The 18,331-nt window shown below is 33.6% G+C and overlaps 1 protein-coding gene and 1 pseudogene across 1 annotated transcript in view; both read right to left on the bottom strand.

The window, feature by feature from the left end:
• The window catches only part of LOC144548938 (Protein phosphatase 2C family protein), a 75,973-nt gene extending 61,976 nt beyond the window's left edge, over positions 1–13,997 (bottom strand). Inside the window, exons 1-2 of the mRNA XM_078297676.1 lie at positions 13,807–13,997; positions 12,146–12,255 (exon numbers count right to left, since the gene is read on the bottom strand). Coding sequence (XP_078153802.1) covers positions 12,146–12,255; positions 13,807–13,864 — 168 coding nt within the window. The 5' untranslated portion in view covers positions 13,865–13,997. The remainder of the gene's footprint in view (positions 1–12,145; positions 12,256–13,806) is intronic.
• LOC144548769 (UDP-glycosyltransferase 72B1 pseudogene) lies at positions 3,389–4,917 on the bottom strand (annotated as a pseudogene).
• Positions 13,998–18,331: the final 4,334 nt, after the last annotated feature.

The following is an 18,331-nucleotide window of genomic DNA, read 5'->3' as shown; positions in this document are numbered from 1 at the left end:
AAGAGAATCCATATGACGGTTTGGTTACCTTCTTATTGGAACTTAATTAGCACTTAATTACAAATGCAACCTTTGGAGTGCCGTCCCCTCGTCACACACACACTCATACTGCACTAAAAAAAAACCAGAAGGAAATAATAAAAAAGTTTGTTAATTCTTAGGAGACAGAAGTAGAGGAAAAACAATCGGTGAGTACAATGTTTGACCATAGAGTGATGTCTTTAAAAGCTCCAAAATGGTTTCTCTTGATGCAATGGAATAATTAATGGCGATGTCTGCTATTGGAAGCATTAATTATTGACGCATCAACGAAACTAGAAAATTGAAATTAGAGGTCAAAAAATCTAATGTAATGTAATTACATTTATAAAAATGACTAAAAATTATAATTAATACATGAAGTTTACAAAATTTAATAGATAAAATTACAAACTTTTAATTTATATATGGTTTAGTCCTCTATATCCCACACTACATCCGCCCCTGACTGGATTTTGGACAAGTCCATTGAAAGGCCGTATTGGGCCTACACAGGGAATTATAGAATGTAAGCCCTTCTAATTTTCAAATTGAATATTGATTAACTATTATCATGTTGAATATTAATAAATAAAGTACTATTTTCATAATTTATGATATAAAACAAAATTATTTTAATTTCAATATTAAATCAATTCTTACGTATATCCACAAATGAGTTAATTTTGAATTTGTGGTCATAATCACATTGATTTTTTTTCCCCAAACAATATTTAGTTACTCATTTGTAATAAACTAATGGCTCATAGAAACGGGATATGATCTCCTAGACATTTAGTCTTTAGTTAATCTAGAAATAAACTAATGGCTCATACAAACGGGATATGCTTTGCCGATGCAACTTTTTTTGTTTTAATTGACAAAATGGTCAAATATATTCTTCTGATATTCTCTACCATCATGGTTAATGATTTCTTTTATCCACTCTACCATCATTGCAAATGATTTCTTTTATCCAAAATCATGACAAATTAGTCAAAATAGACAACATTTTTTTTTACAAGTACGTTGGTGCTATATATTAACATTGCAACCAAATTTATAAAATGAAAAAATAATAACTAATATTTATGTTTTAAATATACAGTTCTAAACACTAAATTTAGTATTCATTATGTTTTAAATATACAGTTGTTCACATAATTACAAAAAGCCCGTAGTAAAATTCTATTTCTTATGTATATTTTTTTAAGTAAATATACCTCTAATTAACCTCAAGTACATGATAAAAAGGATCATAACTCAATAAGTATCATGCATGGTTTCACATGATATGTTATTTAAAATTGGGGCAGAACATTTATGGGAGGCAGATATGACAAATTTAATGGTTCTTGCTTTTGTATTGCTAAACCTTTTTTGCAAGAACAAGATAGAAGTTATGAAGTAGCTTAAATAATTTGAGAATTTTTTATCGACATAAATTAATAAAATAAGAAGAACGAAAATAGAAAGAGTTGTTACTTTGCAACATTTTAAGAAAGATAAAAATCAACTGTTCCGATCTAAAGTTTTTGTGTTGTGATTATTGGTTCCGATCCAAAGTATATTTTTTTTTTATTCATTCAGCACAACTTGAGATCATTTAAAGAAAAAAAAATATTAAAACTTTGTATTCCCGATAAAACAAACATTGAATCAGAACCGTTTAATCCAGATATTTCTATCTCTGTAGGTCTTATTTTATAACTTCCTATGGATAAAAAATTCTCAATAATTCATAAGAACGGGAAGCTATTTATTTTTCCATCCAACAACTCGGATTATTAGTCAATTTATATATATATATATATATATATATATTAATGTTTAGTACTCATGAGCAGCTGGACCTGGATACAGATCTGGCATGAATTAATTTCCTCCATGTGAATTTTGTCTTCTTGCCCTTCGGATCTGCCATAAATTAATTGCTACTTTTGTTGCGCAGCATGCATGCAGTAATCAGTATAGTGTACAAATGTTTGGATTTCTAAGAAGGATAATTAAAATTTGAGCACCGAGAATTTTAAAACGATCAAACGGTCCGTAGCAGCGCAACCCCCAAGATTTCATTTGTATCTCACAAAATTATGAACTTTCCAGTTTGTATATTTTTAAATTTGAAGGCTGGGGAAAATTAAGTTTGAAATTTTTAATGGCTAGATATTCGAATATATTAGATGAATAAATATAATAGTATATTTCATGTATTATATATAATATTATTATTATTTTCATGTATTACACTTGCACGACGGACAACTCAAAAGTATGTAACCATAAATCTTATTTGAAAAGAAATTGGATAGAAGATGTTTGTGATTTTATATTCGCAAAATTTCTTACAGATTGTCAGAAATATTGATGATATTGAACGAAGAAAAAAAATTCACCTCTAAAAATCTATAAAAAATGTGTGATGAGAGATAAAATAATGCTGATATGTTCAGTTTTTTTTTTTTTTTTTTGAAATACTTGGGATCTTATGTATGATCAACTGATATATTATATATTAATATTTACGCATATGCATCCATATCTATGCGTGCTAGTTGTAAAATATTTTAAATATCAAATGGTCCTCTAAGTAGTTAGTGATTTTCAAGTAGTTAGTGGTCTCTCAAATACGTAGTTAATTTCTGAGAGAGAGAATAGAGAAGTGTTGCTTAGAAACAGTCAGGCGCTCTCTAAAATAAATGTTCCGTGATCTGCAAAAAAAATTAATATTTCCATGATGGATGGCTCTTTTAATATTTGCAGGTGCTATTTGTACGAACATTGATATATGTTCGATAGCTTTCACAGCATTTAACAAGGCAGTACATGTTGACCAATATTCCCAATATCTCAATAAGACAGAGAGAAAGCCATCATGTATCGGACAGACACACACAGTAGAAAGACTTGACTAGAGCATGTTTTTTTTCTTTTGCTCAGTCCAAATCACATGCTGTGGTGACCTAATAACTTAATGCAATTGCCGAGGTGCCTAATGCTAAAAGATGAATCCATATTCTCTTACATATATAGTAACATAAATTTTGATTTTGATTTTGATCAAATCTTGACCGAGTAAAGAATTCACTGTTTCGGAATTCATTGCCTATGATCTCTATTTTTATTTTTTAACAATAATATATTTTTTGTTTTGAAAATGGGATTAGATTAAAAGTAGATTATGTAATTTTTATAGTCTTCAGAAATTGCAAGAACTACATCTGAATATTGTCTCAGATCAAATATAAATGTGAAACGGACAAAATGTCATAGTCCAATATTTAGAAGGTTTAAAGATGCTTCCTTCTTAACTGCCACCGCCGAACTCTAGTATAATTTAATATTGATCAATTATCCAATATGTAACATATACAAATATACCAATAGTTCTTCACTCCAAATCATCACCTCATCAGCATCCTTGACAGTAATCACCGTTTTTCTTCCACATCGCCACCACCTCAGCCAGCGCCTGATATGCGGCCCCACTTTCCTTCATCCTCTCAGCTGCCGCCTCCTTCAACTCATCAACCTTCCTCCTGAGCCTCTTCCTCTCCTCTCCTTTTATGAGCGCTCTCACCTTTCTCGCTATCTCCTCCCTCTCCACCACACCATCCCCTCTCCTCTCCAGCTGCAGCGCAATCCCTGCTCCTTCCGACAACATCACTGCATTCTGTTTCTGTTCAGCGTACAACGGCCATGCAATGATCGGCACCCCATGCACCACCGTCTCCAAGGTCGAGTTCCACCCGCAATGGCACACGTACCCGCCTGTGGCCTTGTGGGCTAGTACCTTTGTTTGTGGGGCCCATGATGACACCACCATGCCTTTTTCTTTTGTTCTCTCACGAAATCCTTCCGGCAGGAATGCATAAGGATCCTTCTTGCTCTCGGCATCGTAATAGTCGCTGCTGAAATCACCTGCATCACTCGGGCTTCGTACCACCCAGAGAAATCTCTGGCCACTCGATTCGAGGCCAAACGCCAGCTCATCCATCTGTTCCTTTGTTAGAGTTCCGCGACTTCCAAATTGAACATATAGAACTGAATTGGCCGGTTGTTTGTCGAGCCAATCAAGACACTCCGACCCGCCTGCCTTATTTGCCATTGAGCCTGTATGAATCAATGGCCCAATTGTGTAAATTGGTGGCCGGCCTGGTTCGTGCTGCTTTAAAATTTTGGCTGCATGTGGTTCAATCTCATCAAATGAATTCACCAAGATCGCCTCTGCCTCGCGGTACTTCTTGCCATGATGCACCATCCATTTGTATCTATCCTTTGACCGGTCTTGGAGCGGCGAGAGTATTTCTGTGCCTGGTATCGGCACACAGCCAGGTAATTGTACCGGTTCTGTTAGCTCCTTAAAGTCACATGTGAGATTGACATCAATTTCAGGCAAGTGTAGCAGAAGAGAGAGCGCCAACAGATTAGAAGGGAAGAACAAATATGCGTGTAATCCAGCATCATGTGCCGCATCAAAAGTGTCTGCGGTAAACAAATCAGCGACGAAACTTACAACAGTATGGCGAGTCTTTAGCTCATTAAGTGCCGAAGTAATGGCTGGGATTGATCGGACGGACTCGACCGAGATGAGGGTTTCTCTGGCCGAGTCAGGGGGGAGGTCAGAGAGAGACACAGCTGGTAGAGAGAGGGGGGAAATTGAGGAAGGAAGAGAAGAAAGAAAGGTTTGATGAGTGTTGGATGCGGTGCTTGAAAAGGTCATGAGCGTGGCCGTGAAACCATGTTTTGTGACCAGGAGCTTGGCAAACTCGACCAAGGGGATGAGGTGGCCCATGCCAGGTGTCGCCAGGAGCACTAGGTGTGGTTTTGTTTCCGTACCGTTCTCCATCGGAAGGTGTGAGAAATTAAGGGATCAGAGGTGGTGTCTGGCTCTGTTCTTCTCGTGTTATTTAAAATTGGGGCAGAACATTTATGGGAGGCAGATATGACAAATTTAATGGTTCTTACTTTTGTATTGCGAAACCTTTTTTGTTGCAAGAACAAGATAAAAGTTCTCAAGTAGCTTAAAAAGTTCGAGAAATTTATCAACATAAATTAATAAAATAAGAAGAACAAAAATAGAAAGAGTGGTTAGTTTGCAACATTTTAAGAAAGATCAAAATCAACTGTTCCGATTTAAACTTTTTATATTGTGATTATTGGTTCCCATCCAACGTGTATATATATATATATATATTTTTTTTTTATTCATTCAGCACAACTTGAGACCATTTAAAGAAAAAAAATATATATTAAAACTTTGGATTCCCGATATAACAAACATTGAATCAGAACCGTCTATCCAGATATTTCTATTTTTGTAGGTCTTATTTTATAACTTCCTATGGATAAAAAATTCTCAATAATTCATAAGAAGGGGAAGCTATTTATTTTTCCAGCCAACAACTCTTCTTATTAGTCAATTTTTTTATATATATTCATGTTTAGTAATAATTCGTAAGAAGGGGAAGCTATTTATTTTTCCATCCAACAACTCTGCTTATTAGTCAATGTTTATATATATTCATGTTTAGTACTCATGAGCAGCTGGACCTGGATACAGATCTGGAATGAATTGATTTCCTCCATGTGAATTTTGTCTTCTTGCCCTTCGGATCTGCCATGAATTAATTGCTACTTTTGTTGCGCAGCATGCATGCATTAATCAGTATAGTGTACAAATGTTTGTTTTTGTAAAAAGGATAATTACAAATTTGAGCACCGAGAATTTTAAAACGATCAAACGGTCCGTAGCAGCGCAACCCCCAAGATTTCATTTGTATCTCACAAAATTATGAACTTTCCAGTTTGTATACTTTTAAATTTGAAGACCGGGGAAAATTAAGTTTGAAATTTTTAATGGCTAGATATTCGAATATATTAGATTAATAAATATAATAGTATATTTCATGTATTATATGTAATATTATTATTATTTTCATGTATTACATTTGCACGACGGACAATTCGAAAATATGTCATCATGAATTTTATTAAAAAAAAATGGATAGAAGATGTTTGTGATTTTACATTCGTAAAATGTATCACAGATTATCAGAAATATTGGCAAAATTGAACGGAGAAAAAAAAAATTATATTTTAGTAACCTCTAAAAACGTGTAAAAGACAGATACGTGATGAGAGAGAAAAGAAAGCTCATCTGTTCAATTTTTTTTCGAAATACATGGTATCTTAGGTATGATAACTTGATATATTATATATTAATATTTACGCGCATATGTATTTATAATTGCACGCACTAGTTGTAAAATCTTTCAAATATTAATTAGGTGATTTCCTAAGCAGTTAGTGCTTCCTTGGTTTTTCAAGTTGTTAATTATTTAGAGACACAATGAAGAATTGTTCCGGAAGAACAAATAGGTGCTCCCTAAACAAATGTCCCATGATCTGCACAAAAATTTAATATTTCCATGATGGAGGGCTCTTTTAATATTTGCAGCTGCTCTTTGTACGAACATTGATGAATAAATGGTGGATAGTTTTCGTTTTTCTTTTTTCTGTTGAGGAAAATGGTGGATAGTCTTCACAGCATTTAACAAGGCAGTACATGTTTCCCGCCAATATCTCAATAAGACAGAGAGAAAGCGACATATCATATATCCACCAACAAAGAAAGGGGCATTGCATGTGAAACCATCGTGTATAGGACGTACGCACACAGTAGAAGACTTGACTAGAGCATTTTTTTTTTTTTCTTTTGCCCTGTCCAAATCATATGCCGTGGGGACTAATAATTCAATGCAATTGCCGAGGTGCGTAATGCTAAAAGATGAGGAGGGTTCAAATCCACCGTCATTTGGGTGCTTCAATATGTTTTATATACTTAATTTTATTTTTTTAATTTCGAACAGTTAATTCAAACTGCTCAATATGATTTTCATAACAAAATATGCTTGGAGACCAAATTTTATATTTTTTAGAATTTTTTTACTAATTTTTTAGATAAGTATAATATGACTTTATCGGATGGTCCAAGATCTCCTTAAAAATTAATTTTATGTCTTTCTTAAAAAATAGTAAAAAAAATTCTCAAAAAGTATAAAATTTGGTCTCCAAACATATTTTATTATGAATATCATGTTGAGCGGTTCGAATCGACTGTTCAGAGTTTGAAAATAGAGATAAAGGATATAGTCCATATGCAGCATATTGAAGTACCAAAATGATGGTGCATTTGAACCCTCCTCTTATATCTTTATTTTCGAAGTCTAAATTGTCGATCTGAATCGTTCAATATAATATTTATACTAAAATATAGATGAAGATGAAATTTTATATTTTTTGAAATTTTTTTACTATTTTTTAAGACCGGTACAAAAATCACTGTTTTTTAACCGTTCAAAAAACAGTGATTTTCTACCCATCTTAAAAAATAGTAAAAAATTTCCAAAAATTACAAAATTTCATCCCTAACCATATTTTAGTATATATATCATGTTGAACGGTTCAGATCGACAATTTGAACTTCAAAAATAAAAATATAAAATATGAAGTATGATGAGATATGATAAAAATGAGGCATTTGAACCTCATCTTTTCTAAATACCAAAACAACTAACTAAATTAATGCAAGGTTTCTGAACGCATGCATTTAATTAGTATCTTATCCTACATATATCGATTGTTAATTTTGGTACTTGAACAAAACAAAAAAATGTTTATTTTGGACAAGTTTTATCCAAAACTAAACTTAAACGTCTGATTTGCATGGAGAATCATGCAAGCATATATATTTAAAACTTAATAAATTTAAATAGCATTCTAATCTAAATGTCTGCACGAATTTTCATACAGATTAAATGATTTAGGTCCGGTTTAGATGAGACTTTTTCCCAAACCATTTGGACAAAACCCTCACCCTAGCTCATGTTAAACCATTTAAAGATTATTTTTTTTTAAACGGGATACAAAGAAGTAAAAAAAATGAATACACTAACATTAAGTCATCATAGCTGCTAGATTCATACAATTATGGGCTCATGATCTCATTCCAAATAAAACTATACTTATAATTTATAAAACTATACAATTATGGGGCTCTTATAGCATTTCTATAACTTTTTTGCTTTTTAATTAAGTTACTCAATATAACAAAAAATGGAATTTAAGAATTAATTAAGGAAAAGAACATGCCCGATTTGAGACAAATATAATAGACCGCGATCCAACAAAAGCCTCACTGCATATGGGGGTTGTCGTATTTTACTTCATCTCCAAATCATTTTTAACTGGACATATAATATCTCATAGCAGCCTTGGAATTGCCAATTTCTTTATCTATAACAAAAAATAATTTAAAAATTCAAACATGCATAACATCAAATTTTCAAAATTTCGATTCATGCTACTACCACTAGCATAGCCAGCAGTAGCATACCGTGACGGTACTACTGACAATGAAAGCTGTAGGAATTTCTATATTTTTTAAATTACCTAATTTCAAAATTTCACTTTTTACTTCTCTTTTTCTCTCTTTTCTCCCAAGTCCTTTCTGAGCAATTGTGCAAAGTAAGTTCTTAGTATTTAGTTTATTCATTTATTTTTCTATTAGTAATTTAATAGTATAAATTATTACAATTTGTAGAAATCTAGAGTTGAGGATTTAGTTATCAAAATATAAGTTTTAAAAATACCAGATTTGGTTCAGAGTTACTGGACATAGGTATTTTGTGTTTCAAACACCAAAATGTAGGTTTTAAAAATACCATACTTGGTTCAGCTTTACTGGACATAGGTATTTTATCTTCCATATATCAAAATGTAGATTTTAAAAATATCATATTTGGTTTACATTTATCAGAGTTAAGTATTTTGCATTGCAAAAATAAAAATGTAGGTTTAAAAATAAACAAGACTTGGTTCAGATTTACGAGGATGTACCAACCAACCAACCAACCAACAAGAACGGAAGAAAGCGAGACTATTTGAAAGCATCATGCATGACTTTAAAGTCCGGGCAACATGTTTATATACGAGACCGAGATGTAACAAAGTCAATAATGATTCTTGCTTAGGCATTACAAATATTTTTCAAGAATAAAGAAAAATTATAAAGTAGTATAACTAATTAATTATTAAGAAGGGGGGAAATATTATTTTCACATCCAACAGATTAATACAGCACTCCCACCTAGGGGTGAGTAAATCGTTCATAACTCGTGAGCCGCTCATAACTCGCTCATTAAAAGCTCGCCTAAACTCGCTGATTTATCCGCTCATTTAAACTCGCTCATTAACAACTCGCTCATTTACTTAATGAGCGAGCATGAGCATGACCCAACTCGCTCATAACTCGCTCATTAAGAATTTGCCACATCTAATCCCTGCCACATTTAATCATATGTAATTCTGTGTAACATCAACCTTTGCCTCATTAAGATTGATAGATAGTGAGGATAGTTTCATATTTAATCCTGTGTAATATAGTGAGCACAATGTAACATTTAATCCTGTGTAATATACTAATATTCTTAGTTTCATATTCATTTTTTTTTTTTTGTAAATCAGCAGAACCAAAACCTCCGCCTAAAGCCCAAAACAAGTAATAGTCATAACAACTCGCTCATTTACTTAACAACTCGTTCATTTAAATGAATTATGACAATTTGTTGGATTTTGTTATGATGACTTTTAACAAATTTTGTTATGCGTGGGCATACTATATAATTTTGTTATGAGTCATAAGTCATAACTCGTGAGCCGCTCATAACTCGCTCATTAAAAGCTCGCTCATTTACAACTCGCTCATTTATCCGCTCATTTAAACTCGCTCATTAACAACTCGCTCATTTACTTAATGAGCGAGCATGAGCATACCCTAACTCGCTCATGCTCGCTCATTAATCACCCCTACTCCCACCAACACTCTCTTTTGTAATGATAATCTTACATCATCTTACAATACCAATAACATGGTTATATATAAAAAAATGTCCACGTGGCCTAAGGCCTTTTCTAGTACAATATTATTTGTTGTCTTCTTTTCATTTCTATATATAATACAAATTTCTATCTATACAAAATAGGAAATAAACTCAAGCCAACTAAGTAAATAAATTAAAGGAGCACCGCCTCCCGCTATGGTAGATATTTCAACAAGTACTCCACATGAGCTGCTCAATGTACATATGCTATCTGAACTTCATTAAATCAACCAAATTAAACAAATAAATTAACTAGATCTCAAAAGAATACGAATACATCTCGGATCCGCGTGACTTGAGGTGACTTATTATGTACTCGAAAAAAATCCCAATTTTTTTATTCTTAGCATTTCATGAAAAAAATATTAAAAAAATAATAAATCATTTTAAAAAAAATTCGAAACATAGCATCTACTTCGATAACGTTTTTTTTTTTCTAGATAAATGCATACTAAATCTACATGTCATAAGAAAGATGTGCATGCTAGGCCTCTGTCTCAGCAAGACAGACAGATTAGCGTATCTGATTATATTTTATTTTTTGAGGCAAGTGGAAGTATAATACATTTTTCAAAATGTTGGAAAAACACTAGTGCAATTAATACAAGTGGATTCGTTTTTGAGGTCATTGTTAATATCACTTGTTGTGTCCAGCTCTACTTTTTTTCAATATATATATTTCCTTCTCTCCTTAATTTATGCTTTTATATTATTCTCTAGACCTTTGCACTCAATGTTAGTGTTATGAAAACGGTCATGTCCGATTCAAAACTCCCTGGTCCATGGGTCTCTTCGGTCCATGGGTCTCCCCGATTCATGGGTCCGCACAATTCGAGTTAAGCGGTCCAAGTTTAGAGGGCCCAAACCTGTGCTAAGGTTCCGTGTGGTCTGGTCCAAATAATTTCTATTACCAATTATTTACAAAATGAAAACATCAAAACATTGCAATATGTTTGAATGCAAAACAAGAATAGCTATTGTTTACCTTATTAGAATTGCCAAATCTCAAAATCCTTATATGCCTATTCTAATAAGACAAAATGTTTGAATTCTCTATTCTAGCTATTTTAACTCAACCAAACACTACATAGGCTATTCTAAATAGCCTAACCTCAAGAATATTATATTCTCAAACCAACAAAACATACCCCCACACATGCTGGAATTTCTGACCAAATTCAAAGTTCGATTGAGAGAAAATAACTACATAGTTTTAGAGAACATAATTTCTCTATACGAAAATATTACAAATTTCTACAGTTTTAGTGATAAATTGATAGAGGTCATGTTGCTGAAATTCTAGTGAGCAGTTCCAGTTTTTTATTAGATTCCAAATTCGATTTAGAGAAAATGGCGATATAGATTTTTGTGTTTTTATACAAAATTAAAGGTATGGAAATCTAGTTTTTAGAGAATATAATTTATTTATACAAAAATATTACGAATTTTGTACCATTTTAATGATTAATTGACAGATGTCACGTTGCTGAAATTCTAGTGAGCAATCTTAGTTCTTGAGTCAATGTCTTATTTTATTTTTCTTTTTTGAAGTAAAAGTGGGTGAAAAAAAACATTTTTTTTTGATATGTTATTGATATAAAGGTTGAGAGGGCAATATAAAAAAAGGTATATTAAAATGAGGAGGGAGTATAAAAAGAAAAAAAAAAAAGTATGACAAAAAGAGATCATAGGCAAAGAAAATTCCTCCATACTTAATTATTTGTTCGGTCCAGATGTGTTGAAATTCAAAACTAAAATTTGTGTCACTATAAGTAGGAGAATATGAACTTCTCATACAGAAAGAAATAAATCTGCTGTTATTTATGAGGAGTAATAAGAATCTGTTATTCCGACTTCAACTGTTAATTTTAGTTGAGATTCGCATATGAAAAACTCACTCGTTATGATCCATGCATGAAAAAGTTTGAACATCGAGATTGTAATAACAGGTTCCTGTTATTGGTAATAATAACAGATTTATTTCCCATTTAGGATTACGCTCCTCTCCAATAGCAGGAAATTATTAGTCCCCACAGCATGTGATATGGACAGATCAAGTCCCCTACTGTGCGTGCATATGCTTTTCAGATACTATTGTCGCTTTCTCGTTTCTTTATGCATTATGAGTTGATGCTATTTAAATTTTAAAGGAAACAAAAAGTTAAAAAAAATGGGCAACAGACCAACTCACGAGGTAATCCTGCAGCAAGTACATTTGCATGGAAGTTCTTTTGCACGAACTCTGCTGCCAAGCGGCCCCCATGTCCATCATGTATTGCAAAATGTGCACATCCTAAATTCAACAATTATAAAGAAGAAATATTTAGAAATATTCAACCAATTTAAGTTTTCTCTTGGTTTTATTAATATAGCAAAAAACTAGAATCAATAGTTTACAGTACTATGTTTTATGCAAGTACCCTTTATATTTTACGATTTTATCACCAAAGAGAGTTCTTATCAATGTAAGAAAGCTAACAACAATTTTTCGAACTAAAATTATAGATCTCAAAAAAAGGTACCAAACTAGAATCAATAGTTTACAGTTCTATTTTTTTTTATTTAAGTACCTTTTATTACAATTTTTATCACTAAAGAGAGTTATTATCAATATAAGAACATCTAAACATTATTTTTTTTTTAAACTAAAATCATAAATTTCACAAAAAGGTACCGCAAATTTCCAGAATGTTCCAAACTAGAATCAACAGTTTACAATTCTATTTTTATGAAGTACTTTCAGTTACCAACTTACCATCTTATCACCAAAGAGAGTTCTTATCAATGTAAGAACAACTAACAATTTTTCGAAACTGAAATCATATTTCTCACAAAAAGGTATCAAACTACTATTGTTTACAGTTCTATTATTTATGTAAGTACCTTTTATTACGATTTTAGGGCAGATTTCATATATGCCCCTCAAAAATCTCAAAATTATGTACTTCCCATAAAAACATTCAACCAATTTTAGTTTTCTATTGGTTTATTAATTGGTTTTATTTGAACCATTTACAAAAATGTGGACATCTTAATAGACCAACCAAGAGTGATGCTTCTATGGACATAAGGACCTATTTGTCAAATGAATATATTTTTATTTTCAAAGTTCAAACAGTCGATCCGAACCGTTCATCTTGTTCTCCATATTAATATGTGCTTGGAGACCAAATTTTATATTTTTCTGAATTTTTTTACTATTTATTAAGATGGGTACAAAATTCAATGGTCTGAATTTGATATTTTTTGTATCCATCTTAATAAATAGTAAAAAAATTCAGAAAAATGTAAAATTTGGTCTCCAAGCACATATTAATATGGAGAACAAGATGAACGGTTCAGATCAACTGTTTGAACTTTGAAAATAAAAATATGTTCATTTTACAAATAGATCCTTGTGTCCATAGAAGCCTTTGCCATATTATATTAACCCCTCTATATTTCATAAACTCACAAATTTATCCAATTTATTGTCTTTTCTATTAAAACTAATTTTAACTTCATAAAGCAACCAATCGTACCATTTATTAAAAAATATCCCTATGATTTTGTGGTTTCATGAAGTACTTTTTTCGGATTTCAGGGGTGATTTCATAAATGCCCCTCAAAAACCTTAAAATTACATCTCTTCTTAAAGTCATTACATCATATTTACCCCTCTAAATTTCAAAAACTCACAAATTTACCCAATTTATTGTCTTTTCTATTAAAACTAATTTTAAATTTATAAAACACCCAATTTACGCTTTATTAAAAAAAATATATCCCCATAATTTTTTAAGGTTTTTGAGGGGTATACATGAAATTTCCCCATGATTTGCTTGAAATTTCTACAAAAAGGTACCTAAATTTCTAGAATGTTCGAAACTGGCATCAGGAAGCAAAACCCAGGTATCCTCCATTTTCTGCCTAAATCATTTATCTTCACTCGCATCAGCTTCAAAGCATGTCACTTTACTCGCATCCCCACCTACAGCCTCTTCTGATTTGCTTGACACTCCAGTTACATCCAATTTTGACCTTTTGGGAGATGGGTTTTCAACTTTTCATGGGTTACTTCAGTTCGCGCTTACGAGGAGTCGCACTAGAAATAGCACAAAAGGTGAGTTCTTTTTCTCACCCGATTGCTTTATGATCGGGGGGGTGGGGGGAAGATATTGGTGAACCCGTATCCTCTCAGGTATTGCACAATTATTGCAGAGGATGACTTACTTAACGGTTTGAGATTAAATCTCAACCGGCTTGGGATTCGGGTCACTGTAGGGGGCTCCATTTTTGGGCTTTGAGATTCGTGCCAAGTTAAAAAGTACGGTTCAGATCTAGTAATTGTAAAAGATTCCCTTATCAGGTATTGGAGAGGATATATTTTCAGATATTGGTAGGGTTGAGAATTTAACAGAGTAGGTTTGGCTTCATGCAGTGCACTGAGTATAGAATTAAAGCAGACGTATGTATTGTTCGTGCGCTGTATGAAGCTAAACTTGCTTTGTTTAAATAATTTACTATGTTGTGGGCCTTGTAAGGAATTTGGGCTTTAGTCCCTTGTCGTGGGCCTTATAAGAATTTGGGCTTGATTCATACGGCAAGTGTTGTATTGCACCGGCCCAAAATAATATTGATTTTTTTTTTCTTAGCTACAAGTTCTTAAACTAAGAAAAAGAAACAAAATCATGGGTTGCTTCAGCTTCGCATTTAAGAGGAGTCATAATTGCGCAAAAGGGCAGTTCTTTTTCTCACCTGATTGGTTCACGATCGGAGAGAGAAATAAAGGTAGGGTTGAGATTTTAACGGAACATGTTTGGCTTCATGCAGCGCACTGAGGATAGACTTAAAACAGAGGTGCGTACAGTTCATCACTGTATGAAGCTAGAATTGTTCTGTGGGATGCGGATCCAATTTCAGTTGCCATCTGCTGCCCATCTCAAAAATGGATTTAGGAGTCCTTGGTTGTGGACCTTGTAAGGAATTTGGGCTTGATTCCCTTTTTATGGGCCTTTGCTTAGGCCTATAAAATAAGAGAGAAAAAAGATAAAGAGTGCTCTGAAATTTTGATGGTGTAGGTGTAAATGGATCAGAACTTTTTATTTCAGTTTTAAACCTTGGAGCTGAACAAAATTTCCTAACCCAAAGTTTTATTTTTTTACTGATGCAAACAAATTCACAGGATGCAGACCACAAACAATTTCGTTTGCAATCCAATACTTTGAAGCCAGTTAAATTTCGCAGATTCAATTTTTTTTTTTTTTTTAAATACAGCGCCGGCCAAGCCGCCAACTCGCCGTCCTTGTATCTCTTCCTCGGTCCTCTCTTCTTCCTTCAGCGGTTCCGCCAAAACCAAATTCTTCTTCTCCCTAAAAAAAACTTCTTCATTCATTAGTTGACCAATTTCAAATCATGGTTTAATTTTTTGCTAAGGTGGTACATTTCGATGTAGCCTTTCATGCTGTTTGCTAAGGTGGTACATTTCGCCTGAAAAGTTTGGAGCCAAAAATTTTCCCAATCGAAATTTCAGGGCACTCTTTCTCTTTTCCTCTCTTATTAATTTTATAATATTTATGAAATTTCAGGGCACTCGCTTGAAAAGTTTGGAGTCAACTCGGTATCGGACGGGACCGGGCTGAGTTTCACTCGAGTCTCGTGCCCGTGCAAGTTTTTCAGCAAAACTCGGATGAACAGTGCTTGACTCGGCCGAGTTATCCGATTTTCCGGCCGAGTCAAGTCGAGTTACACCGAGTCAAGCCGAGTCAACCGAGTTTTACTCCAAGTTGAGCTGATTGAAAGAAGAAATGACAGATTCCCACTAACCTCGACCGAGTCTCAGCTGGCTTTGATGTTGTAGGGTGACTTGGACCATATGGAGGCTTGAGGAAAGGCTGAGCAAGGAGGTATTTCTGATTGAAGAACAATGCAATAGGTGGAGCGAAGGGAGACGGGTAGAAGAGCAGCCCCGTACCAGTGATTTCTAGCCATTTTCGCGGATACTAGTAAGGTGGAGGAGAGTTGTCACACGAGAGATGGAAAGTTTCAGTTAGAACCCTGATCTGTTCAGTATTTACAAAATAAAAGGGGCAGAACCTAAGAGTAGGGGTGTCAATGGGTACGATACGGGTAGGGTGGAACCATTTTCACACCCATACCCACTAAGAATTGACCTTAATTATTATCCATACCCTACTCATACTTATTAAGAATTTGCTTTATCCTACCCTATCCATACCCGTTAAGATTGGTGGATAACGAAACAGTAGTGGGCGACTAACAAATAATACAAATATAATAATTTTATTAATTTTTGAAATAAACCATCAAAACTTATCATGTCATACATATGCAATCACAATTACTAATATAAAATTAAAATATAAATATGCAATTAATTCTAAGTAATAGTTTTTTACTTAGCAAAAAAAATCAAAATCACAGATATCTCTTCTAACAAATTCAATTCCTTAACTAAATAATAAAACATTCAAATAAAAAAGTAAAATATTTAACATAATATTCTTCTTATGATATAATTTATTTTATATAATTACCTGTTACCCAACGGGTACGAAATAACCTTTACTCATACCCATATCCGTTTATCTAACGAAAAAAAATTCTTACACATACCCATATATACCCAATATGTTAATGAAAAAAAATATATTATCCATACTCGTCTTATCGAATACGATACAAGTAGGGTAAACGAGTGTCATTGACACCCCTACCCAAGAGGCATTTAATTAGGCTAGCTATAGATGAAGGGATGGGATATAAGTAGTTTACGGCTTTAAATTCTTGTATTAAAATGTAATCTAAAGAATAGATCTTATGTTCAATTAATACAAGCACCTACAAGATTTTCATTCCTCCCAATACTCTACCTCAAGTTCCAATCGTTGCAAGCGACCAAACCCTCCCCTGGAGCAGATCATCTGTTTTCCACCAGCTGCTTCCATCTTTGACCAAAGTAGTTGGGAGTACCCTGAGGTTTGGCAACTTCTCTAGTTGGGGCATCGGGTCTTCCTCAAAGCTAAACATCAAAAGTTTTAGTTTAACGAGATGGGGTGGGAACAGGGTACAGTCACCAATTTCTTTCCTAGGCCATCTGCCCTCCACCAGGCTGAATGAGTACAAATGGTTGTGGTTTCTAAAGGCTGAGATGCAATCCGGAAATGCCATTCGGCAATTGCCGCCTTCCAAAAATAAATACAGAGAACCCAGATGATTTAGGTTGCTTAACGAATTCATCAATGGTTCCCCTGCAACATCTTCAGGTATATCAATCCCCAACTTACGAAGATAGGGAAACTTAGGCAGTTCTGTCACCCAGTCTTGCCTAGCTCTCACCCTTTTCAAGGTCAGTAAACTTTGCAAGTCTGCTGCTGATGGTGGTCCCTCTGGAGTTGCTTTACACTGCCAATAACTGAAGAGGTTGATATGCCTCAACTGTTTGTTACCCCAAAAGGATGTGGGCAACTCACCGTAACTTTTACAAAACCAAGTATGCACTGTTTGAAGATTCTTCATATAAGTTAAAGGAGATCTCTTAAAAAACTTAACATTGAGAAAGCTGCAATATCCATAAAAATGACCTTCAAGCCCGAAGTACTTCAAGGCCGTCAAGGCGTTCAAGCCCTTCAAACAGTTTGTCCCATATAAATATTCGGGCGGCACTGTACTCATGTGTAAAACTCGTAGCATTCCAAACCTATTGAAATTTGGTACATCTTCATAATTTATCAATGAAGGAATATTTTTTTTGCAAGCATGTTCTATCATCTTATCGCCATAACCGTGAAGTGCAACGACGTGCACAAGTGCTACAACTCAAGTTGGTGTCATTCTTTGAGACTACCGTTAGAAAATTAGACTCCTTGGCTTTTTGAACGGCTAGATCCCATAGGAGATCATGGATATGACAGTACTTAATTTTACGTATGCAATATCTCTCTGAGACTTGCACCATGCACCTGTTAGTTTTCACAAAAGTTGGATATTAATTATTAATATATTCAATGCGGAACTAAGAAAGAAATATATATATGACCAAATTAATTCTAGGAATACAAGAGTACATAATATTGTAATAATAATTAGCTAATAATTATTATTTTAATGATATATGTGTTGGATTTATTTTATACAGAACCGTATTGCATATATAAACCCTAGATTGCCATGATCCTCCAGTGAACCCTAATCTGAAATATAAATTTACCTTGATCCATAGCCATGGTCTTCCAAAGAGACACAAGCACCGTTGATTACCGGAAGCCTTTAAATTTTCAAGTAATCCCTCTCAAATCCGATGTAGAGAGCGAGAGAGGCGGTAACGGCAACACTCCGTTCTTCACAAGGAGAGATACCCGAATCACAAG

This window comes from Carex rostrata, chromosome 34 (genome assembly GCF_964058835.1).
Source record: "Carex rostrata chromosome 34, lpCarRost1.2, whole genome shotgun sequence".
NCBI lineage: Eukaryota > Viridiplantae > Streptophyta > Magnoliopsida > Poales > Cyperaceae > Carex > Carex rostrata.
The sequence above is the reverse complement of the archived record's forward strand: the minus strand, read 5'-3'. Positions and strand labels throughout refer to the sequence as shown.